The sequence below is a fragment of the Bubalus bubalis genome, chromosome 1 (assembly GCF_019923935.1).
Source record: "Bubalus bubalis isolate 160015118507 breed Murrah chromosome 1, NDDB_SH_1, whole genome shotgun sequence".
In the NCBI taxonomy this organism is placed as follows: domain Eukaryota; kingdom Metazoa; phylum Chordata; class Mammalia; order Artiodactyla; family Bovidae; genus Bubalus; species Bubalus bubalis.
The window spans coordinates 191029059-191042035 of NC_059157.1; the positions used below are offsets into that span (position 1 = coordinate 191029059).

Here is a 12977-nt window from a genome sequence, read left to right on the forward strand (position 1 = left end):
AGGTTAGACTTGATCATGAAGGCTGCCCTCTATGACAACTTCTAGAGGAGAGAGGGAAATATTGCATCGTAATAGTGATGCCAGACCATTTCCAGAGCTGGAGTCAAGGACCTGTGGGGGTTCAGGGGCCCACACCGAGGCACCTACCCAAGTACTGGAAGGTGGATTCAGCTTTCAGGGAGAGTGGGCTGTCTGGAGAGGCCCAAAAGCCCCAGGGCTGGGCTTCTTGGTGTGATACTGGAGGACACGGAGCAGTATTTTCAAACTTCAGGTCTGTTCCTGGGCAGTCAACAACGATGAGGATGGGGCACTGTTTTCAGACAGGCAGCACTCAGTCAGTCAGAGAGGTGAGGACGGGCAGTGTTTTCAGACAGGCAGCACTCACAGACAGAGGTAAGGATGGGGGACTGTTTTCAGACAGGCAGCACTCAGGCAGACAGAGTTGAGGACGGGGCACTGTTTTCAGACACATAGGCCTCAGACAGTCACAGAGGTGAGGACGGGCACTGTTTTCACACAGGCAGCTCTCCGATAGTCTCAGAGGTGAGGACGGGGCAGTGTTTTCAGACAGGCAGCTCTCAGACAGTCACAGAGGTGAGGACGGGCACTGTTTTCAGACAGGCGGCACTCAGACAGTCTCAGAGGTGACGACGGGCACTGTTTTCAGACACGTAGGCCTCAGACAGTCACAGAGGTGAGGACGGGGCGCTGTTTTCAGACAGGCAGCACTCAGACAGTTGGCTCCGATGCACTGTCTCGGGAAGTTAACAGAGGAAGTACTTCAGCATACGAGTGACTGGTCAGACAGGAGAACTACCAGGATGACCTCAAGCTGCGGACCAAGAAGCAGCCCAAGCGAGATCAGGAGGATGACGCCCCAGGTGGGCTGACTGGTCAGCAGCTCATGAAACCGTGAGCTTACCTGCCTGGCTAGTTATTTGGAAATACTACTGACTAGGTCTGACAACCCAGTGGAGCATTTCTGAGAAAGCTGGCCGGTGCACACAGGGAATGAAGCTGGTGAAAGAGGCAGTGACTGTCCCACCAGAAGACAGGGCGGGGCTTGGCTGTAGAAGTGTGAGCAGTACCAGACGATACCTTGTGTACCTGATGCTTTAGGACAGACCTGCTGGAAACCCGGGCTCCTGTTGTGCTTTACAGTGAGTCTAAGAATCACTCATTTCTTTCTCTGGAGGTAAGTTCTTGCAAGGACATACTTAGAGATACTCTATTGACTTGTAAGTGGATCCACGTAGTTGGGTTAGTTATAAAAAAGCTGACGAGATCACAGTTAGAGAGTTAGTGATCGGAGGTGGGTGGCAAGTTCATCCTCCTGTTATAATGTATTTTATAAAATTGAACAGACATAACTCTTTATAAGAGATTCTCTAAAAATGTGTTCAAATCAGTCACTCAGTCATGTCCAACTCTTTGCAGCCCCATGGACTGCAGCATGCCAGGCTTCCCTGTCCATCACCAACTCCCAGAGCTTGCTCAAACTCATGTCTGTCAAATCGGTGATGCCATCCAACCATCTCATCCTCTGTTGTCCCCTTCTCCTCCTGCCTTCAGTCTTTCTCAGCATCAGGGTCTTTTCCAATGAGTCAGTTCTTTGCATCAGGTGGCCAAAGTATTGGAGCTTCAGAATCAGCATCAGTCCTTCTAATGAATATTCACGTGTATGCTCTACCAAACATCCAGTCTCAAGGCTCACAGTCCTTTTAGTGGGACAAACGCTTATTAACATCAGCCTTCAAAGGAGATCTTTGCCATTTTCAAGAAACTTGTTATAAACTTGATTTCCAGACCTCAAGTACAGAATGAATATAGATGTAGCTCAAGTTTTGTCTTATTAAAGGGTTATTAGTTATCCAAGGCTCTGTGTTAACAGTCTCCTCATAAACTATTCTGGCTTACCATTTAGGTTTCAAGCACACTTACTACAATATTATGGCCTTACAAATATTCCTAAATAGCTTTTGATTTAGCCAGATATTGTAAGACATGGAAATTGGGATGATGGGAGAAGAGAGAGGGGAAGAGGGCAGAGGGCTCAGGGTTCGTCTGCTGTAAAAGGAAGTAGAGCGCCTGTCTAATACCTTCAGATGTGAGATGCAGCAAGATGAGCGTAGTGTCTGAAAAGACGAGAGAGTTGGCCAAGGGGAGGGTTTAAGATGTGTTAGAAGTGGTTGCTTTGCGGGGTGGGGAAGGGTGCAGGGTGCTCTTTTTCATTAGTGCTTTTTGTCATTTTAAATCTCTGTGTTCAAAAAAATTTTTTTAATAAATATGTAAGATAAATAGAATATGTAATTTTGGGGGCCATGCTTGTGGCATATGGGATCTAGTTCCCTGACCAGGGATCAAACCTCGGTCCCCTGCGTTGGGAGTGTGAAGTCTTAACCACTGGACCACCAGGGAGGTCCTGAGAACATATAATTTAAACTGTGGCAGCATGATGACCAGATGAGAGCAGGGAGTGGACCCCCTGTGGAGACACAGAGGGAGAGGGCAGGTGTGGGGAGCAGGGTCTTGCTGAGGTATTCTGTGCCCCCCACTCTCCCCTGTTAGTGTTTCAGTCTTGAGTGAAGATCTGTCCAATTAAACTTCAGTGTCCAGATTCCCTTTTGGAAGATACTTGAATATACTTTGATTCCGGGTTCTCTTTTCATGTCCAGGTGTTTTTGTCCTGGGCTACTTGATGGTGGGTAGTGGTCCATCACACCTGTCCCTGAGTGGTCAGAGTGGATGGAGGTGGATCGAGACCCACTGGCAGACCCGGCTGGACTTACTTTGCCAAACTTGCTTTTTATTAGGCCCAGGAATTTAACATGTTTTGTTACATGTGGAGTAAAGACTTTAACCTAAAAAGTATGTAATAGAAGTTACATGGTTGTGGAAACTTAAGAACCAAGTATAACACACAAAGTAACATTTTCTGAGCTAAAATCTGTCTCATCAGCAGGTATGCAGATGACTGACTTCTTCCCAAGTGGTTTGCAGGGTTTTCCTTTGTGCTCTCGTAGGTGGCGCTGGTGTTCCCGAATAGTGACCCAGTGATGTTCATGGTTGCGTTCTACGGGTGTCTCCTGGCCGAGCTGGTTCCTGTCCCCATCGAAGTGCCACTCACCAGAAAGGTAGCTCGTGGTGCCAGCTCGGTTTGTGGTCCCCGAGGCTTGGTCCTGAAGCCCCGCATCCAGTGCAGGTGTCTTCATGTCCTCGCTCCAGGCGCCTCTTGTTGGGCGAGGACGGGCGGGCGGGCTTCAGAGACACCAGGGCAGCTTCACCCAGATGCCCTTTCATGTGTCTCCCTGGGAGAAAGGCGTAAGAACACCTGTTGGTGCTGATATCCCAACAGAAACAAACGTCTTTTTTTCTAACAAATAGAATTTGGAATCTGATGAGATTCCATTAAACCTTTTCTCAAAATGATGTGCTTCTTGATAATAATTTTCACTTCTGGATGAGTCAGTCATTACAGAGATGTGTTACAGCTCATTTCTCAGTGATAAACACATGACTTGAGACCCTCCTGTGTTCAATCACCTCCAAAACAGTGAGCACATCTCATTGCTCACAGGTGGCTTCCAGTGGGGGAGGGGCTGATGTCCTAGATAGCTGTTACACTTTAGATATAAATACCAGGGCTGCTGTCTGTGGGGTCACACAGAGTTGGACACGACTGAAATGACTTAGCAACCAGTAATCTGATTACTGAAAAGTGTATTATTCTAAGAGTAGACTCAACATGTATTTTAGAAAATCATAGTTTTCTGTTGTATCCCAGTGTTCAGGTAATTATTAACATGAGCATTATCAGCAAGAAATATTCAAATTTGAGAATCCTCAAAGTAAAACTTGTGAATAAATGCAGTATATCCCAAAGGGTTATATATATATGATATGCAGATATTTGAATACAGGGTATTTAGGGAAAGATTCGAGTTTCTAAAACTTATAAGAAGGAAATGATAAAATGCTACTGAAGGATGTATTCTGTGTAAAAATAATTAAGATTGTTAAAGGTCAGACCTCCCCAGATTAATCTGTAAATTTCAAACACAAATCAAGTGTAAATTTTAGTGGTATTATTTTTGGAGTTTATTAAAATGCTAGTAAGTGTCATTTGCAAGAAAAACTATGAGAAGTTAGTCAGTTACTCAGAACTTTATCTTTTGAACTTAAGAACTTAAGTATTTCATTTTGAGGGAAATATGCACACACCTCTCCGGATGACCTGGTCTAGCTTTGCACATTTCTGAGAAAAGCTGTCCTGTGTGCGAGCGAGCCCCTGCCCCTCTGTTTCTGCAGGATGCTGGCAGCCAGCAGGTTGGGTTTCTGCTGGGCAGCTGTGGCGTCTCCCTGGCCCTGACCACAGATGCTTGTCAGAAAGGCCTGCCCAAGGCTCAGACCGGAGAGGTGGTGACCTTCAAAGGTGGGCCCACGGGCGGGGAGCATGTGGCCGGGTTCTCTGCTAAAGTGGGCCCTTGGGCGTCCTTTCCTGTCAGCAGCCGCTACAGAGACAAAGGGGCCTTCAGCAAAAGTGGGGCCTTGTTTTAGACCTTGGTGAATCTCGCTCCTCACTTGGCTCAGGGTCTAGACCTGTGCTGACCAGCCTGGCGGCCGCTGGTCATTAAACATAAGTACATGAAGGTCAAGTGAGACAGGGGCTCCTGCCCACCTTTCAGTGGCTCGGGCAGCGTGTTGGACACAGAGGTGTCGGGAGGGAGCAGGGCCCTCTGACCCTGCCTCTGCATGTCCCTGTCTGCCCTCACAGGCTGGCCCCCCCTCACCTGGCTGGTGATCGATGGGAAGCACCTGACCAAGCCCCCCAAGGACTGGCACCCGGCAATGCAGGATGCGGGGCCCGGGACCGCCTACATCGAGGTAGTGCCCTCGCTGAGCCCCACGCTCGGGCACCTACATGTGTGCTTTTCCTTCACCCCAGAAAGGCACCCAGAGCCACCCCTGCTGCCTCCCTGGGGACCACCTGCATGCCCTGTCGCCCCTCACCCAGCCAGGGTGAGCCTGACGTCAGCTGAGGGCATCACCTTGAGGGCCCGGGCATACCGTGGGCTCTGGTCGAACCTGTGGTGAGTGAAGGACAGCCTCCAGAAATGTCACCTAATGAGCTCATGTTTTGGAATCTTTCAGTACAAAACCAGCAAGGAGGGAAGTACGGTGGGAGTGGCGGTGTCCCATGCGTCCCTGCTAGCACAGTGCCAGGCTCTGACCCAGGCGTGCGGCTACTCGGAAGGTAAGGGCTGGGGTGGCACTCTGGCCCCTCCCAGAGCTTACCCAGCGAGGCCTGTGGGTGGGGACGGACACGGCATGCTGTGATCCTGGGACCTGAGACTGGGGCGGGGCATGGGAACTAGAGATCCTCCACTGCCCTCTGCTCCACGTCCAAGAGGAGAGGGAGGCGCGCACTCCTGCAGCCTCTGGAGTGTGGCTGCTCCCTGTGTTTCCAGAAGACCAGTCAGCTTGTTCTCTGTGCTAACTCGCAGTTGTGTGATCTGCTTTCACATTTACCAAGATTATTGACTGGTTGGGACATGGTATTTGGAAGTGCTCTGTATGTTTCCTAGAACTCCTATTTGTTGATGATGTAATCATCTCAGGGTGTCTCTGAAAATGCATGTGACTTGTGAGGAGGGTCGCTTGGTTGTTTAACCATCTTTGTCCACTTTCAGCTGAAACATTAACAAATGTGCTGGATTTCAAAAGGGATGCCGGCCTGTGGCATGGAGTGTTAACAGTGAGTGCTGTGTCTATACTACCTAACTGTGGGGAGGTTGCTAACGTTTTACGCCCATGGGCAACACCAAGCCCCGCTGTGGCTGGTGGAGTCAGCCCTTGTGCTGTGAGTAGAGCTCTGACACTCTCTGTGCCTCTCCTGGTGGGGCCCCCCTCCCCCACAACCGCGGGTCTCTTCACAGAGCATCTTGAAGAGGATACATGTGGTCAGCATCCCATATGCGCTGATGAAGGCGAACCCACTCTCCTGGATTCAGAAAGTGTGTGTGTATAAAGGTAACAGAGGAACGTCGTCTGTCTGTGTGCCCTTCCTTAGAGGGGTCTTTGAGTTAGTCTTTGGTGATTAAGAAATAATACAGTAGCACACAGAGCTGCAGGCGGGGGCCAGGGCAGGCACCCCCTGCCCCACAGCCTGACTCTCCAGTGCTGGGAATAGGGGGCTCGTGGAGAATGGCTCTGTTAGGTGTGGCCATAGACTCCTGACTTCATGCTGTCACATAAACGCTCCTGATTCTTAGCTCTTGAGATGGTGTGAATTTGAAGTTAGGGCTCTTCAAGCCACCAGTAGCAAAGCTGATTGTTCAAACAAAGCAGTTTATGATCCAGAGCAGTGGGGCTGCCTGCAGGGCCACACCCACCCTGCTGTCCATCCGGAGTCAGTCCGTGCTTCCCGAGCATGGCCACTCCTGCACGATCCGGGTGTCCCTGGGCTCTGCTCCAGCAGGGCTTGGCGGGCCTGCTGTGTCCTGGGTGCCCCGTGCGCGTTGACCACACTAATGATGTTGCCAGTTACGGAGTGCAGACGTGGGCTGTGCCCTGTGGGGGGCTGTCTCTGATGACCCTGTCTGACAGATGAAAACCAAATCCTAGTGGGGCGTTTGGCAGTGCCCCTTCCTGCTAGAGGGAGCAGGGTCCCCCTTGTCGGGGAGGGACAGCCAGAGAAGGGCAGCCAAAGAGGGGCAGCTGGGGAAGGGCAACTGGAGAGCGAGAGGCAGGTGTGGTGGGGGCAGGGAGAGAGTCAGAACGGCCCCTGCACTGAGCTGCCTTCCAGGCAGGCCAGATGGGGGAAGCCCAGAGGCTGGGCTGTGGGAGCACGTGGCCTACTCTGTGGGCCTGCCTGCCCGTGACCCAGTGGGCTGTGGGGAGCATGTGGCCTGCTCTGTGGGCCTGCCTGCCCGTGACCCAGTGGGCTGTGGGGAGCATGTGGCCTGCTCTGTGGGCCTGCCTGCCTGTGACCCAGTGGGCTGTGGGGAGCACGTGGCCTGCTCTGCGGGCCTGCCTGACCGTGACGCAGGCACATCCTGCTCCCCTGCAGCCCAAGCTGCACTGGTGAAGTCCCGCGACATGCATTGGTCTCTCTTGGCTCAGCGAGGTCAGAGGGACGTCAGCCTCAGCTCCCTGCGTCTGCTGATCGTAGCTGATGGTGCAAACCCCTGTGAGTACCGCCCACCCCCCAACCCCAGAACCCCTGTATAGTGTGGCCCTGACAACCCTAGGCTCCTGGGTACCTGACTGTTGGGAGGGCATCCCACCTTCTAGCACTCCAAAGCCTCTTATTCCCTCCACCCACCCCTGAGCCCCTCGTCCTGCCTCCAGAGCACCACAGGCCTCTGGCTCCTCTGCGTCTCCACCACGCTCTTGGCGCAGCTGCTGAGCCACCAGGAGCCCCTCCCCAGGCCGGCCGTCCCACAGATCCGAGATCCCAGCACTCTGAGTGCCCATCACTTCCCTGATGCTCTGAGCTATCTGGACTGTCTTGTTTGCCCTCTGCTGGACGCAAGGACCCATGGCCAGGTTCCCTCCTTTCCTGAGCCTCCCTGTGGCAGAACGCTGCAGGTCGGGGTGCAGCCCTGGTCCCGGTGGGGGCAAGGCTGTGCTGACTTAGGCCCTGAGCAGGCAGCACCACCATAGACAGTGGCTGGGCAAGTGGACAGAGAGGCAGGGTTGAAGGGCTGGGCTGCCCCTGCAGGGAGAGGCATGTTGAAGCCACTGGCAGACTGCAGCTGCAGGGCGCATCCAGGAGTGGGTGCTCACAGGGCCAGGCCGTGTGCTGCAGAAGGTTCAACTCCAGCTCTGTGAGTGGCCGGGGTCACCTCCCATTTGGCACAGCTGCCAGTAGGTGGGTGAGGCTATCAGACCTCAGACTCAACGCCAGGGGTGAGAGTCAGCTTCTTATTTGCTAGCGATTTGAAAACGCATCCTGTTTTTTGTGGAAACAGCTCCCCCACCACCATGAGACTGATGGGTTGGTTGAGGTTGATTGAGGTTGATTGAGGGGTACAGTGTTTGGGCCTGGCGCCAGGCATCTTCCACACTGGGTGCCTGACGGCCTTCCGCTCAGCTCTCGTGTCCACTCTGTCTCATTCAGGGTCCATATCCTCCTGTGATGCGTTCCTCAACGTCTTCCAGGCCAGAGGTCTGAGGCCAGAGGTCATCTGCCCCTGTGCCAGCTCACCGGAGGCGCTCACCGTGGCCATCCGCAGGTAGCTGATCACTTGCTCTGTCTTTTTCCTCGTTCAGCTGAATTACCTGTGAGAGCAAATTTGGTTGATTTGTTCCTGAGCAAGAGAAACTGAGCAGTGCCTGGTCTGGGGCCCGTCTCCAGTCATGTTCATGTCATAGTGGGGCTGCCCCGACTGCCACATCTGCACACCCTGTTGGCCACACGTCCCTCCCTGGCTGTCCTGATTTGTGACACAGTTCCATGGTGGCTCCCTGGACCACCATCCCTGGATTATTCCAGCCCAGGACTTGCCCTGTTCTGATGGAGTTGGGAGGCCTGAGAGACACAGCCTCCTGCTCTGTGCTCACCCACGTGACTCCCCAGGGCCCAACGGGGTCACCTTCCTGCCCAGTCATCTCTGCTCACCTAAGGCTGCTGTCCATGCCCCTGAGTACCATCCTCAGGTAGAGGGCAGTGTGCTCACGTTTGCGGGCACTTTGTTAATTTCGCACTCTCAACTTAGTTGTTAGAAAGTGAGTTTCAGTTGTAGTCTTGTATTATGTTGTTTATTTATCCATGGTAGTAAGAAATCTTAACATGTTGATAAGAATCAGCATTAAAAACATCACCTTTATCCTCCCCAGACCACAGTGGGTTCTTCATGCCTTTGTTCTGTGGTGACCTCTACGCTCAGCAAAGTGGTTTTTCTTACTGGAGGAGACGTGACATTTGATTCTCAGCCTCCCAGCTCCTGCTGCTGTGAAACCAATCAGGCCCAAACTTGGCACTGCAGCAGCAGCCGCTTTACTGCCCCTGGCTTCTCACAGTCGGGAGTCGGGACCCCTCTTTGAGGCAGTCTGCTGCAGCTCAGTGGCCTTTGGCTGGAATAGGTTGTGCAGCCTGCTGTTCTGCCGTGGCTCCAGGCCACCTCCTCTGGTCTCTGGGTCCTCTGGGCTTGCTCCCAGGAAGCATGGACTCTGCTTACCTGCTGCCTGGGGCTCTGGGCACTGTCCCAGTACTACCTGCCTGGTGGAAGCAGTCACCTTTGTGCCCTCCTTGGAAGGCATGCAGCATCATTGCATGGTCCCCGCAGCCCCCTGGTCCCCTGCTGTGGAGCACATGGGGTGGGGTGTCATGCGGACCTGTGGGGATGCAGCCTGCCCCTGGGGTCTCACAGCCAGCATCCCCACAGCCTGGCTCCAGCCGGCTCTTTGCTGCACATCATCCTGTTGTCAGGGGGCTGTCCCCTCGTCAGTTAATAAATTTTGTTTCCAGGCCTCCTGACCTGGGGGGCCCTCCTCCAAGAAGAGCTGTGCTGTCCATGAGTGGACTCAGTCACGGGGTGATCAGAGTGGATGCTGAGGAGAAGCTGTCGGTCCTCACAGTTCAGGACGTCGGCCAGGTGATGCCTGGAGGTGAGGGCACAGTGGGGTCATAGTGGGGAAGGGTCTTGTACTGTGGCCGGATGCACTCCAGAGCACACAAATACCAGGCTTCAGATTTGGGATTTTTGTTTGTAACATGTTTTCTGTTTTTTGCCTCCCTTTGTATCAAGGGCAGTGTGTTTGCCCCACGACCCCACCTTGGTCCTCTCAGGGCTGGGGAGTAGTGACAGAGCTCCCCACTGGAAGCTCGTGCACCAGGCGGTCACATGCTTGTCCCTTGGCGAGGCCTGCAGCCCTCAAGCCCTCAGCTGCAGGCACCAATGATGGGGTTGTCTTGGTCCTGCCGAGGGCCTGTTAGGTGAGCAGCAGCGGGACCCTAAAGGCTCCAGGAAGGCCACGGGCCTGGATGGGTGCACGAGTCCCAGGTGGGGCAGCAGTGGGGAGGGTGATGGCGCCGTCTCCCCAGAGGCCCCCCTCCAGCAGTGTCACAGCAGGGAATTTAGAGCAGAGCCAGCCAAGGCCAGTGGCTTTGTGAGTAGGGGGTGCCCTGCGTGTGCTCTAAGGCTGCCCCTTGCCATGGCTATCCCGTGGTGTTCCAGCTCCCCTCCTGCCCGTGCCCACCCTTCTGGCGACCCTGGAGAGCAGCTTCTATCTCCACTCAGGCCCTGTCATGATGCGCCCTAGTCCTGGGCCCAGGACCATGTCTGCAGCTCTGCCTCTGGTAGGCTCTTGGAACAGGCTGGGCACCAGAGGGAGGGACATGGTTGCATCTGGCCCGGTGGTGGTGCTAGGGATCAGCACATAGAACAAGGATGGACATTTATTAGATTGGTGCAAACATAATTGCGGTTTCAGATGTAAATTTTAGATCATTGTAACTAGGCTCAAACACATCTTTATTAATCAAAATAGGAACTATTACAGTCAACACATTTTTTAAATTTTAACTAATTATTATTTTTTTAATTGGAGGCTAATTACTTTACAATATTGTAGTGGTTTTTGCCATACATTTACATGAATCAGCCATGGGTGTACATGTGTTCCCCATCCTGAACCCCCGTCACACCTCTCTCCCCATCCCATCCCTCAGGGTCATCCCAGTGCACCAGCCCTGAGCACCCTGTCTCATGCATCAAACCTGGACTGGCGATCTGTTTCACATATGATAATATACATGTTTCAATACTATTCTCTCAAATCATCCCACCCTTGCCCTCTCCCACAGACTCCAAAAGACTGTTGTATACATCTGTGTCTCTTTTGCTGTCTCGCATATAGGGCCATTGTTACCATCTTTCTAAATTCCATATATATGCGATAGTATACTATATTGGTGTTTTTCTTTCTGACTTACTTCACTCTGTATAATAGGCTCCGGTTTCATCCACCTCAGTAGAACTGATTCAAATGCATTCTTTTTAATGGCTGAGTAATATTCCATTGTGTATATGTACCACAGCTTTCTTATCCATTCGTGTGCCGATGGACATCTAGGTTGCTTCTATATCCTGGCTATTGTAAATAGAGCTGCGATGAACATTGGGGTACATGTATCTCTCTCACTTCTGGTTTCCTTGGTGTATATGCCCAGCAGTGGGATTACTGGGTCATATGGCAGTTCTATTTCCAGTTTTTTAAGGAATATCCACACTGTTCTCCATAGTGGCTGTACCAGTTTGCATTCCCACCGACAGTGTTAAAGGGTTCCCTTTTCTCCACACCCTCTCCAGCATTTATTGTTTGTAGACTTTTTGATAGCAGCCATTCTGACCAGTGTGAGGTAGTACCTCACTGTGGTTTGGATTTGCATTTCTCTGATCATGAGTGCTGTTGAGCATCTTTTCATGTGTTTGTTAGCCATCTGTACATCTTCTTTGGAGAAATGTCTGTTTAGATCTTTGGCCCATTTTTTGGGGGGGTCATTTATTTTTTTTTCCTTAATTGTTTCCTTAATTTCTCTGTTTGCTCACTGTTAGTGTATAGGAATGTGGATTTATATCTGGCAACTTTACTATATTCATTGATTAGCTCTAATAATTTTCTGGTGGAGTCTTTGGGGTTTTCTATGTAGATGATCATGTCATTTGCAAACAGTGAGAGTTTTACTTCTTCTTTTCCAATCTGGATTCTTTTTATTTCTTTTTCTTCTCTGATTGCTGTGGCCAAAACTTCCAAAACTATGTTGAATAGTAGTGGTGAGAGTGGCCACCCTTGTCTTGTTCCTGACTTTAGGGGAAATGCTTTCAATTTTTCACCACTGAGCATAATGTTTGCTGTGGGTTTATCATATATGGCTTTTATTATGTTGAGGTATGTTCCTTCTATGCCTGCTTTCTGGAGGGTTTTTATCATAAATGGATGTTGAATTTTGTCACAGGCTTTCTCTGCATCTGTTGAGATAATCAAATGGTTTTTATCTTTCAATTTGTTAATGTGGTATATCTCATTGATTGATTTGTGGATATTAAAGAATCCTTGCATCCCTGGGATAAAGCCCACTTGATCATGGTGTATGATCTTTTTAATATGTTGTTGGATTCTGTTTGCTAGAATTTTGTTAAGGATTTTTGCATCTGTGTTCATCAGTGATATTGGCCTGTGGTTTTCTTTTTTTGTGTGGTATCTTTGTCTGGTTTTGGTATTAGGGTGATAGTGGCCTCATAGAATGAGTTTGGAAGTTTACCTTCCTCTGCAGTTTTCTGGAAGAGTTTGAGTAGGATAGTGTTAGCTCTTCTTTAAATTTTTGGTAGAATTCAGCTGTGAAGCCATCTGGTCCTGGGTTTTTGTTTGCTGGAAGATTTCTGATTACAGTTTCGATTTCCATGCTTGCGATGGGACTGTTAAGATTTTCTCTTTCTTCCTGGTTCAGTTTTGGAAAGTTATACTTTTCTGAGAATTTGTCCGTTTCTTCCAAGTTGTCCATTTTATTGGCATCTAGTTGCTGATAGTAGTCTCTTATAATCCTTTGTTTCTGTGTGGTATGTTGTGATTTCTCCATTTTCATTTCTAATTTTGTTGATTTGATTCTTCTCCCTTTGTTTCTTCATGAGTCTGGCTAATGGTTTGTCTATTTTATTTATCTTCTCAAAGAACCAGCTTTTAGCTTTGTTGATTTTGGCTATGGTCTCTTTTGTTTCTTTTGCATTTATTTCTGCCCTAATTTTTAAGATTTCTTTCCTTCTACTAACCCTGGGTTCTTCATTTCTCCCTTTTCTAGTTGCTTTATGTGTAGAGTTAGGTTACTTATTTGACTTTTCTCTTGTTTCTTGAGGTAAACTTGTATTGCTGTGAACCTTCCCCTTAGCACTGCTTTTACTGAGTCCTGTAGCTTTTGGGTTGTTGTGTTTTCATTTTCATTCATTTCTATGCATATTTTGATTTCTTTTTTGATT

General features: G+C 50.3%; 1 protein-coding gene across 9 annotated transcripts in view; it reads left to right on the forward strand.

The window, feature by feature from the left end:
* Positions 1-12977, forward strand: part of DIP2A (disco interacting protein 2 homolog A) — a 113959-nt gene that overhangs the window by 54706 nt on the left and 46276 nt on the right. For 8 of the 9 annotated variants that reach the window (XM_025293290.2, XM_025293277.2, XM_025293259.2 and 5 more), the window contains 9 exons: positions 3024-3134; positions 4309-4432; positions 4775-4884; positions 5152-5254; positions 5691-5755; positions 5937-6030; positions 7070-7189; positions 8123-8237; positions 9473-9612. In XM_025293290.2, coding sequence (XP_025149075.1) covers positions 3024-3134; positions 4309-4432; positions 4775-4884; positions 5152-5254; positions 5691-5755; positions 5937-6030; positions 7070-7189; positions 8123-8237; positions 9473-9612 — 982 coding nt within the window. The remainder of the gene's footprint in view (positions 1-3023; positions 3135-4308; positions 4433-4774; positions 4885-5151; positions 5255-5690; positions 5756-5936; positions 6031-7069; positions 7190-8122; positions 8238-9472; positions 9613-12977) is intronic. The other variant, XM_025293272.2, reaches the window with a different exon arrangement.